The sequence below is a fragment of the Aethalodelphis obliquidens genome, unplaced genomic scaffold (assembly GCF_003676395.1).
Source record: "Aethalodelphis obliquidens isolate GAN/ISIS:26980383/991018 unplaced genomic scaffold, ASM367639v1 scaffold16, whole genome shotgun sequence".
Classification (NCBI taxonomy): Eukaryota; Metazoa; Chordata; class Mammalia; order Artiodactyla; family Delphinidae; genus Aethalodelphis; species Aethalodelphis obliquidens.
This window is the reverse complement of record NW_020837960.1, coordinates 18217692-18234152: the sequence shown is the minus strand read 5'-3', so window position 1 is coordinate 18234152 and position 16461 is coordinate 18217692. Positions and strand designations below refer to the sequence as shown.

Genomic DNA, 16461 nt, shown 5'->3' with positions numbered 1-16461 from the left:
ACATTTAGTTATGTGCTAGTAATAATGTCTTTAAGTAAATATTGATGAGATTTTTTTTTCTAATTTTATTTCACCTCTGAATTGGAAATATATATTTTTATTTAGGGTACATTTACATTTCATGGTTTAGGTGTAGTGGGTATTTAATAAATAAAATAAATTGAAGTTGTGTGTGTGAACCCTGCTGCAAAACGTAAGAATTGTGATGATTTAAAATCATAAGACATTATTGTTTAAACTATGTTCAGTTTACCAAGGACTTGACATAAACTTCTCTACTTAAGTAGAGCTTTAAATTTCTTATGTACTTTTTAAATATAAAATACTTAATTTATGGAAGACCAAAACGATTAGCATTTAATTTACCACTTCAGATTATGTCAAGACAACTTTTGTGTTTTTTTTTTTGCTTTAGGCGAAAATAGAATCTGATCGAGTCATCGGTTCTGTAGGCAAAAAAGTAGTACAGGAAACTGGAATTAAAGTCCGAAGCAGATCACATGGTTTATCAATGGCTTATAGGAAAGATTTTCAACAACTGCTTCAGGGAATTTCAGAGGATGTTCCTCACAGACTGCTAGACCTTAATATGAAAGAATACACTGGGTTCCAAGTTGCTTTGCTCAATAAGGTAATGGTTATGTGAATTTAGTACTGATATAGTTATAGTCTGTTACATTGTTGAATATGGCAAATTTTCTGTTAACTGATACTCAGTTTGTCCGAACTTCTGTACCTCCGCAGAATAATGATCAATTATATTATTGAATCATTAGATTTTAGAGTTAAACACTGTACTTGGTGAGTGGATGAATGGATGGACTGCAAAGAGCAAACCATCCCGTTCATTTTATAGACGAGAAAACAGGCTTAGAGATTGCCTAAAGTTACATAGCTAATGGTAGAGTTCACTGTAGTTTGGTACTTTTATACTGCTGACCTTGGGTACACAGCATGATCCTGAAGTGCTTTGTGAATACTCATTAAAAAGATCTTCATCCCAGTAGTCTTTTTTGTAGAAACAGGCTGATTCTAAAACTTATATGGAAGTGTAAAGGTCCTAGAGTAGCTAAAACAATTTTGGAAAAGAATAAAGCTGGAAGATTTGCACTATCTAATTTTAAAAGTTACTGTAAAGCTACAGCGATCAACATGTTGTGTTGTTGGCATAAGGAAAAATATATAGATCAGTAGAACAGAAGTAGGCCCTCACACGTAGAGTCAATTAATTTTTAACAAAGGTGCCAAAATAATTCAGTGGGTTAGGAGACAGTCTTTTCAACAAATAGCGTGGGAACAATTGGCTATCCGTATGCAAAATAATGAACTTGACCCTTACCTCACATTACTTGAAGTGATCATAGTCATACATGTAAGAACTGAAACTATAAACTTCTACAACAGAACAGGAAGAAATCTTTAAGATGTTGGATTATGGGTCAATGAAGATTTCTAAAATACAACACACAAAGCACACACACACACAAACTTGATAAATAGAACTTCATTAAAATTGAAATTTTTGTCTTCAGAAGAAACTTTGATGTTTCTCCCAGGCAAGCTATAGCCTGGGAGAAAAGCATGTATTGAATAAAGAACTTGTTTCAAAATATATAAAGAACTCATAGAACTCAATAATAAAAAGACAAACATCCAATAAAAAAAATAGACTAAATATTTGAACAGACAGCTCATATACAAACTTGAACAGGCACATAAAAAGATGTTCAACATTATTAGCCACTGTGGAAATGCAAATTAAAACCATAATGAGATCCCACTTTATGCCCACTAGAATGGCTAAAATTTAAGACTGAAAAATATGAAGTGTCGGTAAGGTTGTAGAACAACTGGAACTCTTATACATTATTGATGGAAAATAGTTTGCAGTTTCTTAGGAAAGGTAAATATTGCTATATACCAACAGTTCTGCTTGTAGGTATCTACCGAGATAAATGAAAATATGTGTATATAAAGGCTTTGTATGCAGATGTTCATAGCAGCATTACTAACAGCCCCAAACTGAAAATAGTCCAAGTGTTCATCAACTGGTGAATGGATAGAGATATGGTATATCCATGTAAAAAGGAAAAGACAGTAAAAAGGAATAGACACCAATACACGAACAACATGGTTGAATCTCAAAAACATGCTCAGTGAAAGAAGCCAGATAGAAAAGATTGCATATTGCAAGATTCCGTTTATAAAATGGAATGTAGAGAGAAGGAAAGTAGATTAGTGGTTGCTTGGGGATAGGAATAGAGATTGACTACAAATGGACACAAGGAACTTTCTGGGATGATGGAGATATTCTAAAACTGGATCGTAGTGGTGGTTTCACAACTATACATTTATGAACACTCATTAAACTGTTTATGTAAAATGGGTAGTTTCATGGTATGTAAATTATACGTCAAAGCTTTTATTTACTTCTCTTAGCCAGAATATGTAATAAAATCTTGAACAGATAAGAGTTTGAGATTATTTGGTTGAGCCTCACTACCAAATTTTTATCTTTTGGTTATTAAAACAGTACAGTAAGATTGCATCATATCTCTTTATTTTTTTAAGCTATTTAGTTAACTTGTGTGTCTTATTTTCAAAGCTATGCTGCAGGCTAGAGATTTCAGTCTCTTAATTCTATGTTTGAAAATAAATCTTGTCTTTAAATCTTTTTTAACAGGATTTGAAGCCACAGACATTTAGAAATGCGTATGACATACCAAGACGGAATCTTTTGGATCACTTAACAAGAATGAGATCTAACCTTTTGAAGAGCACCCGCAGATTTCTTAAAGGACAGGATGAAGGTTAGATCATGGTTTTAATGTTGGTATTTCTTCAGTAAACTTATTTCTTTATATTGGAAATAAATAGAGTGTTATTGTAACTTTTAAAGAATTATAACAGTAGTATTACATTCTCATTGAATGAAGTAAAAAGTGAGTCATCCCTGATTCTCTACACTTCTTCCTACCATCACTGTTGCCCCAAATTCTATTCCCCAGAGGTAACGACCTTTGTTAGCAGCTTAGTTTCCTTTTTAGCTTTCTTCATACATTCACATATACAGGCACATGCGCAAACAAAATCATTTTCTTGTCATCTACTAGTATCTGTTAGTTTAACTAGTTTAACTCTGGATGGCCAATATATATCATATTCTGGTACTTCCTTCAACTGTACCCATGGCACCTACTACAAATCAAGTCAGATGAGAACTTAACCCTTTGCCAACTCTCACGTAAGCATTTCAACTATAGTTTTATATAAAAAGGGTCATCTATGTGATATCTCTTTTCTGTAAATTCTGCTTTAATTAAATTCTGCTTATTTGGAATAGAGTGGAAGAGACATTTCCTTTTCATAGAAAGGTTACACATATGCTTATTCTATACACTGAAATTGACTGCAATATTTTTTGCTTTGTTTAGAAGATAAAATCAAGTATTTAAAATTTTATTTTAAAAAAATCTCAAGATTTTATGTCACAATATTTATAATGGTGACAAAATAATTTAGAATATGTGTTAAGGAAAGATTGACTAGAATAAACCAGAGAGCATTCATACATAAGAAGACATTATTTGATAACTAGTTGGAAGGTAGTTTCAGTGAGGTTAACTTTTGTTTTTGCTCTGTTCTGTTTGAAAAGATCAAGTGCACAGTGTTCCTATAGCACAAATGGGGAATTACCAGGAATACCTCAAGCAAGTACCTTCTCCACTAAGAGAACTTGATCCTGATCAGCCTCGAAGGTTGCATACATTTGGCAACCCCTTTAAGCTGGATAAAAAGGTAAATTTGAAATGTTCCATTATATAATTTATTTGCGCTAGGCACTGTGGAGAGGAGCAGTTCTTAATTTAACTAAAGAAAGCTGAAGCTATTTTCTTGGTAGAATACCTAATAAATGTCAACAATTAAAATATAGTTATTTTACTGGGTATTGGAGTTAGTTGTGCGATTAAAAACTGTATGTAAAGCTAGGGAAATTATATTCTTTTTTGTTATAGGGTATGATGATAGATGAGGCAGATGAATTTGTGGCTGGACCTCAAAATAAACATAAACGACCTGGAGAACCAAATATGCAAGGCATCCCTAAGAGACGTCGCTGTATGTCTCCACTACTAAGAGGCAGACAACAGAATCCAGTTGTGAACAATCATATTGGAGGAAAAGGACCACCTGTACCTATGACTCAAGCACAGCCAGATCTTCTTAAACCCCTTCCTCTTCATAAAAGTAAGAGTTTTTCTTTAAATGTTATTTGCTGCTCTTTGGTGGTTCTTCATGGGAAAGATTTTTGTAATACAGAAAAAATTGATAAGGTCCAAGAGTGTCTAGAGAAGGTATTTGTTTACTCTAAATTAGCATGTAATCATTTTTATGTCTTTTTAATGAACATTTATTGAACATTTCATATATTCATTATGCTTAATAGCTATCATGATTTGAAATATCATTTGCAAATCTTAAGTATTTAAAAATAACAGTTTTTAAAGGGGCATTATCAACACCCACAGAACGATGGTTTTCAATTTCAGTTTAATTCAACAACTAATTCTTAAATGATATGCTAATTTAGACAGTGCTAGGCATTGAGGTATAGCAGTGAACAAGACAATAGTGATCTTTGCCTTTATTTATAATGAGTGAGGAAAGAAAGTCATTGAACATTTCATTAGAAGTGTGATGAATATTACAAAAGGGAAGTCAAGTGTGTTGTGGAAATATTTGGCAAGAGGATATAACTTAGTCCGTGGGGTCAAGGCACTTTACTGAGGAAGTTCTGTTTATGCCAGTACTTGAAGGATGAATGGGAATTAGTAAACTAAAGCTATGCATTTGCCTATGCCTCAGTAGTAGTCTAAGAAGAGTATGTGCAGAGGCATACAGTAAAGAGCAGGGCATTAAGGGAACTGAAAGAAGGCTGGTTATAGCAAGGGTTGTTGGGAATGAGGCAAAGTGAGAACTGAAAGATATACATGCAGAGTCTAGATCATAGAGGGTCTTGGAAGCCATTATAAAGATTTTAGACTTTATTCGTAGGACAATGAGAATCCATTGAAAGGTTTTAAAGAGGTAGTGATCTGATCTGATTAGCATTTTATGAAGACCAGGCTGACTTTACTGTGTGGAATATTATTAGGGAAGAATGAGAATTGATGTAGGGAACCCTTAATTAATGGATTCATTAATTATAGGTAGTGATCATTCATGGCTAATGACATCTTAACTGGAGAGAAACCAAGTATGATACCTCCTGATGGAATTACACAGTACTACTTTTGAGGTAGTCCTGCCCTCCCCCCCCCCAAAAAAAATACTGAACATCAATCTGACCAAGCCTCTCTGTCTAACTACCAATTTTTAGGAAATATAAGGGACAGAGAAACATGTTAAATAACAAAACAGGGATAAAATTAGAAAAATCCAGATTGTGGGAAACTCTATAGGACAAAGAATCTGGTGTGTGTGTGTATTTTTCCAGAAAAAAAAAATGCATAGAAAAAAAGAGGTACAGAAGGATTTTTATAGATTAAAAGATAGTTAAAAGACATGTAAATTAATTGCAATGTCCAGGTCTGATTTGGACTCTGAATCAAAGAAAATCAAACTTCCCACAAACAGAAACTATATAAGGTAATTGGAGATTGTGCACAGTGACTGGGTATTTGATGTTGTTAAATAATTGTTACAGTTGCACAGAAACCAGTTAGGAAACACAGGGAAGAGCTAATGGTTACCTGGGAGTGTGGTTGTGAGAAGAACCTGTATTGGAGAAATACTTGGATATATCAGCAAAGGACTTGGTGATGACTGGCTGGATGATGGAGACAGGGCAAGGGAGGAGTTGAGAGACCCTGGGTATTTCAGTGTGTCAGGGGTGGAGTGGAAGAAGAGAGGTTGAATGAGTTTAGTTTAGAAGTGTCTGTTAGATAGCCAAGTGGATTTCCTAAGTTAGAAGATGGGTCATTGAGTTTGGAACTTAAGAGAAGAGGACTGGGCTAGAGAGATAGGTATGGGAGGCAGCCTTAAGCCCCATTGGAGTAACCAAGGGAAACAGAAGAAAAAGCCTAGAGCAGAACTTTGAAAGTACCAAAGTTAAGAGGAGAAATAAGGTTCAGAAAAGGAGAGTGAGAAGAAAGGAAGAATCCAAGAAAGAGGAGAAAATAGGGAATAATTTAGTGTTATGGAAGCTAAATGGAAGGAGAACTGAGTGGTTGGTGGTCTCAAATACTTCTTAAACAAGTCATTTGAGAGGATTGGAATAGTTCTGTAGGTCTTTAAGATGACAGAGTTGAATATATTTAAATGCTGGTGTGATGGAGCCAATAGAGAGGGAACAGCTGAAAATGAAGATGAGACAGAGTATAATCACAAAATCACTGAGAAGGCAAAAGGGAATGAATGGTCCAGAGCCCACATGAAGAATGCTTCTTCCATTAAAGCCGAATGGGTGTGGTGGGCACAAGTTTAATGGTGGGAAGTTGAGGAAGTTCACCTTCTTTCTGCTTTTGCTTTCCTCTGTGAAGTTGGAGGTGATGTGTACTGCTGAGAGGAAAGAGACACTGGGAAAGTCAGAGATGTTAAGACAATGGAGAAGGTTTGAATGATTTTTTTGTGTGGTAGAGGGAGAAAAGGTTGTAATAAGACTGCTAGGCAGTGCTAAGATCCAGGTACAGGTGGTGACTGTGACCACTCTGTAGAGCTGTGTCATATTTCTCCAGTAGTGCCTGCTCATCATTCCACATGTGAGTCTGCAGCAAGAAGATAGACTGCATCATCAAATTTGGGATTTTTGCTTGGCAGGGGTCATGGGAGGACAATAGAATGAGAGAATTTAGGACACTGTTAAAAAGTGATACATTTTGGGATATAAGTTAGATAAGAAAGTGGATATCTAGAAGGAATCTGATTAATATGAGGGAGAACGTAGAGGAATTGCTGGAGTGAAAAGTCTGGCAGAGTTCAAGAGCAATAGTAGGAATACTGCAAAGATGAGGGTGACACATGCCTCCATCCCTGAATTTGTGTTTCACTCGAGAAGCAAATGGGTGGGTGGAAAAGTTCCTTGGAGATGAGAAATTGAGGAATTGGGAGGCCAGGTTCTTAGCAGGTGATGTCCTTAGACATGGATGTCACATACTACAGCATTTCTCAAACCTTAACGTGTATGTGAAGCCAGGCGGGGGTCGGGGGAGTGGTTAGTTAAACAGATTCTAATACATTGTTTGGGATAGGGCTCAAGATGAGCATTTCTAGCAAGCTCTCTGATGGTACTAATGCTGCTTGTCCACAAACCACACTTTGAGTAGTAAGGACCTAGAATGATGTCCCAAGGGACATGGGGTGGAAGGAAGTCTGTGAACCAGGTGCCAGAGACATCCGTGACCACGGGTGTGCTCTGGAGGTCAGTAAAGATAGTGATGAGGAGAGAGAGGATGAGTTGAGTGGGATAATTAAATCTCAGAAGAGCAAGAATTTTTCAAGAGTGCATGGAGAAATGTTCTTGAAGTGGCATTGGAAGGTGAAGGGATTAGTGACTCCACATCCTTATTTATTTATTTATTTTTATACATTTATTTATTTTATTTTATTTTTGGCTGCGTTGGGTCTTTGTTGCTGTGCACAGGCTTTCTCTACTTGCGGCGAGTGGGGGCTACTCTTCGTTGCGGTGCGTGGGCTTCTCATTGCGGTGGCTTCTCTTTGTTTCGGAACACGGGCTCTAGGCACGTGGGCTTCAGTAGTTGTGGCACAGGGGCTCAGTAGTTGTGGCTCGTCAGCTCTAGAGCACAGGCTCAGTAGTTGTGGTGCACAAGCTTAGTTGCTGTGTGGCATGTGGGATCTTCCCGGACCAGGCCTCGAACCCGTGTCCCCTGCATTGGCAGGCGGATTCTTAACCACTGCGCCAGCAGGGAAGCCCCACATCCTTATTTTAAGTCCACGGAGAGTGTTTGACAGACAGCAGTTTCTTTGCAGGAGAGTTGGGTTTCGATTAAAGCAGGAGTTACTCTAGAGAATATTCAGTAAAGTTTGCACATCATGGAATAGAATTTAGGAGGGAGGGAGTCAGAAGTTCAGGGAAATTTTGTGGGGATGAGTTTACATTTTGAACAGTAAAGAGATGAATTCAGCTGGTGTCCTGGTGGTTTGGTGAGCAATCAGAGAACTTAGAATTTAGCTGATTTCTGTGAGGAGCAAGTACAGTAATCTAATATTAAGTAGTAAGCTTGCAAGCTTTTAAGTCTAGTAGTCTAGAGAACTAAAGTGGGCACCAGCTATTCTTCACTGCTCAAGTAATGAAGACTATATGGATGGTTATAAGAAAAGGGGGCGCTGTGGAGGTTTGGTGGTGTGTTGCTGCAGAATATTGATCAGCTTAAACTCCCTGTGTTCACTTTTGCCTCTGAACGGTAATAACTTACAAGGTAGAGGTAAGTTGGAGTGAACTAGTACTCTCTAATAAAAGGATAACCATGATAATCTTGATCACATATATTTCCCTAAAGCATTAAAAACCTACTTATTCAATAAAATTGCCATAGAATAAAGCAGAGAACTAAAAGTTGTTTGAAACTGGCTTTTATTTTTATTCCTAAGGGCAAAAATTGTACAGGTTTTTAAAATATTGTGAATGTTTCACATTGAAATATACCATATATTTGGCAAAGCTTAAAAACCATATCAAATTGTTAATTTGCAGCAGTCAGGGAGATCAGTTGTGATTTGCTGTAATATTGTTTCTTTGAGGTTTTCTTTACTGTGTGCTTTGAAATTGGCTCTCATCATCTTTTTTTTCTTATTTTTAGTTTCAGAAGCCACTAATGATTCGACAATAGATGATGTGGTTGAAAATCATGTTGCAGACCAACTTTCATCAGATATTACACCAAATGCTATGGAAAGTGAATTTTCAGCATCTTCTTCTCCAGCCAGTTTACTGGAACGACCAACCAATCATACAGAGGCTCTCGGCCATGACCACTTAGGAACTAATGACCTCACTGTTGGTGGATTTTTAGAAAATCACGAGGAGCCAAGAGATAAAGAACAATGTCCTGAAGAGAATCTACCAGCGTCTTCACTCAACAAAGGGAAGAAACTGATGCATTGCAGAAGCCATGAAGAGGTCAACACTGAACTAAAAGCACAAATAATGAAAGAGATCCGAAAGCCAGGAAGAAGTATGTATAATTAGACACAAACATCAGATTTGATTTCTGTTTGTGCTCAAAAAAAAAAAAAGTCAAATAAACTAAAGCCTAGATCTGATTTTAGATCACTCTTAAACAACATATGAGCTATATAAGATTTGGTTCTTTACTCAGCCAACAAACACTTACTGAATAGCTGCTATGTCCAAAGTACTGTGTTAGGTGTGGTAAGTAGGAGGGACTGAGAGCAGAGCAGGAACTCACAGACACACATGGTTCCTACCATGACAGGAACCCATAGTCTTGAGCATTCTGTCAACCAGCAACTGGAATTTTAAGGTAACAGCAAACCCAGACAGATGTAGTGACTATTAAATGACTTCGTATCTGTAAGGTTCTAGGCATAGTACCTACCTACCATCTTAACTTTTAAGATTTAAACTATGATAGTGATCAGGGATGTGTTTAGGCCAAAAAACTAAAATTATGAAAGCTATCTATTATATGAGTACAGAAGAACTTTGTGAGTTAAAGTTTCAATATTGACATTCATTCCAAAGATGTTGGCAGATCACCTGCTATGATGGTGCGGTGGCCCATGGGTGGTCCAGAAGTGGGTAAGACTCAGTACTGGCCATTTAGGAGCTTATAGTCCTTGGCAAAGTTTTATGTGAAAACTTGAAACTGAGGCAGCATCCTTTTTTTTCCCACCAATTACGACGTGTATATTCTTTTTTTTTTTTTAAAACATCTTTATTGGAGAATAATTGCTTTACAATGGTATGTTAGTTTCTGCTTTATAACAAAGTGAATCAGCTATACGTATACATATATCCCCATATCCCCTTCCTCTTGTGTCTCCTTCCCACCCTCCCTGTCGCACCCCTCTAGGTGGTCACAAAGCACCGAGCTGATCTCCGTGTGCTATGCAGCTGCTTCCCACTAGCTATCTATTTTACATTTGGTAGTGTATATATGTCAATGCTACTCTCTCACTTCGTCCCAGCTTACCCTTCCCACTCCTAGTGTCCTCAAGTCCATTCTCTACATCTGCGTCTTTATTCCTGTGAGACAGCACTCTTAACTTTTTTTTTCTCCCCCGCTCTATTTTATCCACTCCCAAGATTAGCTGTAATTTAGAATTTGTCATAAGGATGGATTTTTGTAAAGGCCACTTCTTATTTTTCTGTGGCACTACCAAAAAGCTGTTTACTCATCCTTCTAAGCTTTATATTTGATACCCTATTGAGAACTTTTACCAAAAAAAAGCAGTGTTTGAAAAGCTATTTTATCTTTTTTGATGTATGATGAAATATGTGTATTATAAAATCTCTAATGAGCAGTGAAAATTTTATGTAGACTAGTTTTGGTTTTGTCTTAGTATATCTTGATATAGTAAGCTGTAATAGAAAAATATTGAATAAGAATGCAAATTAAAGCCACTTAATTTTTCTTTTTGCTTCTCATTTTAAGAATATGAAAGGATCTTCACTTTACTGAAGCATGTGCAAGGCAGTTTACAAACAAGACTAATATTTTTACAAAATGTCATTAAAGAAGCATCAAGGTAAATAATCTGTTGTACATTATGATATGAGGCAGTGAGTCCCCAGTTTTCTGTAGTTGGTATTTTAACAGTATCTGTTTTATACTTGTGTTGTTATGCATGTATATGACACACCCCTTTGTATATAAGTACTTCTCTCTTTTTTTTCAGTTTATTGAAGGAAATTCACTTAAAAAATAGCTATACAGAAATTCTTAAGAAATCATGGACCCTTTCTCTCTACACATTACAGATTCTTGCATAATTCTCATTTATCCTACCCTGTGGCTTTTTGGTGTCTTTATATGTTATAGTCTTTAATTTTTCTCCTTTGTATATTTGAGCTACAGTTAATATTGGTGATAAAACGTAATCTTGAAAGGCAATATTTGAATGCAGTTCACTTGTATGTGGGAAAACATGTAATTAAGGGGACCAGAGCTGGACAAATGGGCCTTATTCTGATTGCCTCAGTAGCCCAGGATTATGTACTTTAGTACAAGGAATGTGGATCAAGATTATAAATGGTAACTATGAAGTGCAATTAACTGGAAAGCATAGTTGTATGAGTTCAGTGAGTAAAAAAGCATTTTTTTTATTTCTTCTTCAAGACTTTTAGAATTTTAGTAATGTAAGAAAACTTAGCGTTTGTCTCATCTGACCTTCCAAGATAACCACCCTTTAATTAGTTCCCCAGTTTCTTCCATCCTACATGTAAAGGTTTTTTTAGATAAAGCTGTTAATTCTATTTTTTTTTTTTCTATGAGTGGCTAGAGCATAGGTTACTTTGAAGTTTCAAGATAAGGCCATAACTTTTCATATTATTGATATTGAGTATTTAGCTAATTCTGCTCTTTTATGTAACATTCTGCCAACTCAAACTTCATCATCGATTTAGCTATATTCCAGGTGCCTGGATTCTACTTCTGCCACCTTTTTTTTTTTTTTTGCATTATGCGGGCCTCTCACTGCTGTGGCCTCTCCCGTTGCGGAGCACAGGCTCCGGACGTGCAGGTCCAGCGGCCATGGCTCACGGGCCTAGCCGCTCCGCGGTATGTGGGATCCTCCCGGACCGGGGCCCAAACCCACGTCCCCTGCGTCGGCAGGCAGACTCTCAACTACTGCGCCACCAGGGAAGCCCTACTTCTGCCACCTTTTAGAGAGTTGTGTAATATTATGGTCGGTAGTCATATTAGTGTACAAGTAGAGAGGAAGTAGGTATAGATTGGGCAGTGTTTTGGGATATTCTGAAAAGCATCAGCAGTATTAATACTTAGGCAGACAATAGCAATTTTAGTCTACTATATTTATTACCGCAAAAATTTAAAACTTGCAACTTGAACTTTGCTGTATCCTATACTACAGATGTCTAATTGTCCTTGATTTGCTAGTTTTCAAATTGTAATAGTAGAACACCACAGTTTAAATGCAATTGCCCAAATTTCATTTCTTCTTCCATTTTGTGGGGAATTATATTCATATTTTATTCACATTCCATTCAACATTCAGTGTTCAAAGAGCATAAGAAGCTATTGGAGTCATTGCTTGGGGAGCCCATATTGCTGGAATATTTATAACCCTTGTATTTATTAGGGTTTTTTCTCCCCCCTTTTTCTTTTTGATTGTGGAAGAAATAACCTCTTTCCCATTGTATTTAGGCCTGGATTATTTGTTTTAGGAACAAACTATAATACTCTACTGATAAAATAATTTTCTAATCTTCCAAGAGATTTTATATATCACAAAGTTGTTGAATTTTCATTTTCATCTCACTTTGAAAAATCTTTCCAAGGCAGTTTCTCTCTTTTAAAAAAAATTATACTGATATATAACTATTTGTTAAAAAGAAATTGAGAGTGCTATTACTTATTTTTTTATACAGGTTTAAAAAAAGAATGCTAATAGAACAACTGGAGAACTTCTTGGATGAAATTCATCGAAGAGCCAATCAGATCAACCATATTAATAGCAATTAAAAGAAAACAGAATGTGGCCACTTATTTCACTACCTTCTCCAAATACAAAGTAAATACAAGACTGTTGTGATCTTGCATTCATTTTTTGACATGCATTGTTGGCTTTTTGAAATACTAAGAGCAAGTCTACAGATCCTTTTTCCATCATTTTACAGTGACCTTTTCTTCATTTTGGTTTATTTTTGTAATGTGAAAAGTATCACTCTAAAAAACATTTTTATTTAACAAACTAAAAATATTCCTCCAAATCTCTTGCTTGTCATTGACTCTTGCGTGTCAATTTCCCTCAGGTTCTATTTTCTTAAACCAACCTTTAAAATTGTCACCTCTGTTAAGGTTGAACTTTGCCAAAAAAATAAAAAAGAAGTTACTTTGTAATTTTTGGGGAAAAAAGCACATACATTAAAACTAGGCAATGTTTTGTATATACAGTTATTTTGGATATATTATTGTAAGTTGTACAAATGTATTTTGAAGAATATTTAAGAAAAGCACTTTTGTTATTCCATCAATAAATGCTCTATTTTACTCTTGTGTGGTTTAGGAAATAATCACATTTAAAGTAATCATTTAAAACCATCTTAAGATAATGGAATTTTAAAGGCCTTGCTTTTTAGCATTGGAAAAATACACCACTTGAAGTTCACATTTGTTAAACCTAACTGTAATTACGTGTTACATAATCTGCATTGTCTTTTTACTCTATGTTCTTAGATTTTGTTGGCCACTCCAACATGCTCCGTTTCTGCCTAGATAATGGAAATGATGGTATCTGTGGCGGATAGGCAGACTCTTTAAAGCTGTTTAAAAAGCAGACGCCTTTGGACTTTATTGGTTTCCTTACTTACTTTCCTTCAAACCCTTTTCCTTTCTCACTAGGATTGTGGATGGCACTAAGGTGAAGCCATCGGTCAGGGAGTTGTAAGTTTGGGGTATACCACATACTCTGAAACGTCTAGCATTTAGCAGCTTGATGCCATACTTACAGAAGTCTCACAACAGACTGGGGTTTCAACAGGGATCTCTTTGTTCTGCTCTGCTATTACACTTCAACTCTCCATTTTATTTAGAAGCTAAATGGAAAGGAAACATGTTTCAAATGACTTTGCTCATTTTGCATTCTCCCTAAGTTATCCAGGATAAGGAAAACTGAACACTATTCACTGTCCGCCCTCAGTCCAACATGGCCTCACGTGTCCTTACTGAGGATGTGACCCTGTGACCTGACTCACTTACCATTCATAGATCACTGCTGTGCCTTGTAGTGCTTTTGGGATAACCAGTAGAAAAGAAGGCTAAAATACATTTAGATTAAGAGAGGGTGAAATAAATTTATAAAATTATGGTAAAATCGAAGTATTTTTAGGTTCATAATATTTGAAAATCACATACCCTTGTCTTTTTATACTTTAGCAGAACATTTTTAAAATCAAGGGTATAGCAAAATGAAATTATAACTTTTTATGAAGAAAAGCATCGATGAAAGTGGAGAACATGCTTGAGATCTGTTAATTCAGTTTAGGGGATTTGAAACTCTCCCAATACTGAAGACAAATGCTGTCAAGAAAAAAAAACATTTAATGTAGTGTTAAATAGTATTTTCATATGCAATTCTTTAAACATTTTTTCACCTCTACAAAATACCTTTAAGCAGGATATCATTTAGTAAATGGAATTGTTAAGGTAATTAGCTGCAGTCACATTGCTAAATTCAACAAGAGATACACAAAATCCAGAATATACTGTCTGGTTTTAAACTATATATGTTTAGATTCTGAGATTAACAGGAGGGGGACTACAAGTCATTCAGATAAAAGTTAATACTTAAGAATATTTAGGAAAGGGACTCAATCTAGTCCAATATTTGGCCACTTTCCTTATCAGAAAGTTCTTAGTTGCATTTCACAGGTTGCTCATGAGGTAATAATCCTTTAGACTCTTGCTTGACCTTTAATACATTTTGGGGTATGAACCCTAGAGGGAGTTGGAAAGAAGCAGTTTGTTCTGTCTCCTCTTTTTGTCCTTAATCTCTCTGCCTCCATACTCTGTGCCCTCATCCCAAAACCTAGTCACAAGCTTTGAAACCCATCAAAATTCAAGCTTAATATCTCATCTCTTGCAGGTTTTTACATTTTAAGAAACTGGGCATATTAGTTGAATTAGTGAAATACTGCAGAATTTTTGTAAGCAAAGGGGAGGGGAAGTACATTTGAGGGGAATATCATGTCTTTTAGGCCCTTTTAGATCAATGGATGGATGGCTGTAGGCTGGACAAATGATGTTCTCCAACAGTTTAATTTTCAGGTTAAGATCATTTTTTGTAATGTTCTTGTATGTGTCCCATTTGTCAACTGATTGAGTCATTATTTACCCTTATCAGTAAGCTTTGTCAATTTGGTGTACTGAAGGCTGAGACTCATTTGTCCTTTCAATACCCCGTCACCAGAAGAATAGCCACTTTGCCTTGTGTGTTATGGGCAAGTACCTCCCAGAAAGAGAGGTAAATAAATTCACAAGGACTATATTTAGACGTGCGGCGGATTATGGAACTGGTGTTGGATTGTATTTTCATTCTGTTTACTATGGCCGTTCTGGAAACTCTTAGCACGGAAACAGTGGTGTGTCCTTTACTAGGTAGTTCAAAGATTTTACATCATTTTATGCAGTTGAATTCCAAAAGAGAAACTGTTCTCTTAACTGTCATCAACCTTTATTGGCTATGAGCTTTTGACAGTGACCTTTCTGTTCAAGTTTAGTCCTGTTTCTTTGTTTCTTGAGGGAGTAGAACCTGTCTTTTTTTTTTCATCTTTCATTTTTTGACCTGTATCCTTTCTAAGAGAGGGCTCTCTGTTGCCTGTTCTGAGTGATAAGTGACATTTTCATCTAATAAATATGGGGTTGGGATGATCATGGTGAAATACTAAGAGGATATATTTTGTTGATGGACTTTTTCTCCCCAAATAATCCCCCAATAGATGATTTCCTAGTGAATGACTATCTTCATCCTTTTTGTCGCAAGTGTCTCTTTGATTTCTAGCATAAGTTACAGCAGTATGCAAATGATTCTCAGATAAAATGATGTTGACAGTATTTCCTTAACAATTTGTGTAAAACCTATGCGTAATTTTCATTATTCTAACTTGACTTTTTTTTCTCTCCATAAATAAAAATAATGCCTGATGTTTAGTTAAAGTAGATCCACTTTTGCTTGATTTTGTTAGACTTGTTCCATCCTATTTCTTTTTGACACATTGTTTAGACTTGCCAACAACTCTTTACTGAGAATCTCTTTTTCTTTCCTAGGCTGATAAGTAATTGCCAGAGAGGGTGGGGCAACATTAAGAGGAATGATTTGAATACTTTGTTCACTGTTGTTGATGCTTAAAGGACTTCTGCTTGTCCTTCTGATGTGCTAAGGCTCTGCCTGTACCATCCCCTCTTTGGATTAAGATGAGGTTGTATGGTGGGACCTAACAAGTACTAGGGCAAACATTTGATTTTTGTGCAACTTCAGCAAGCTTGAGAAAGATCAGCAGGAAAACTATAGAAATGCAGGTGCGTTCCCTAGGATACTAGGGGTGCTGAGAGCCGGAGGACTGCTTGGACACTCTAGTGGCCTGAAGGAATTCTTTCATCCTCCAAGGCCAAGAAAGCTTGGCAACAATGGGGGAAAAAAATTTATCATTTATTTTACTTTCATGACTTTAAGTCTCACCAGAAGTAGAAACCTGAATTTTTAAAGACCTACATCAACTATAAATGAGCTGAGAGAAAC

General features: G+C 36.2%; 1 protein-coding gene across 4 annotated transcripts in view; it reads left to right on the top strand.

Annotated features, from left to right (window-relative positions):
- Positions 1-15883, top strand: part of INTS6 (integrator complex subunit 6) — a 90843-nt gene extending 74960 nt beyond the window's left edge. For all 4 annotated transcript variants that reach the window (XM_027116380.1, XM_027116381.1, XM_027116383.1 and 1 more), the window contains 7 exons: positions 416-631; positions 2684-2810; positions 3656-3798; positions 4017-4248; positions 8820-9194; positions 10638-10731; positions 12593-15883. In XM_027116380.1, the coding sequence (XP_026972181.1) occupies positions 416-631; positions 2684-2810; positions 3656-3798; positions 4017-4248; positions 8820-9194; positions 10638-10731; positions 12593-12686 (1281 nt within the window). In that variant the 3' untranslated portion in view covers positions 12687-15883. The remainder of the gene's footprint in view (positions 1-415; positions 632-2683; positions 2811-3655; positions 3799-4016; positions 4249-8819; positions 9195-10637; positions 10732-12592) is intronic.
- Positions 15884-16461: the final 578 nt, after the last annotated feature.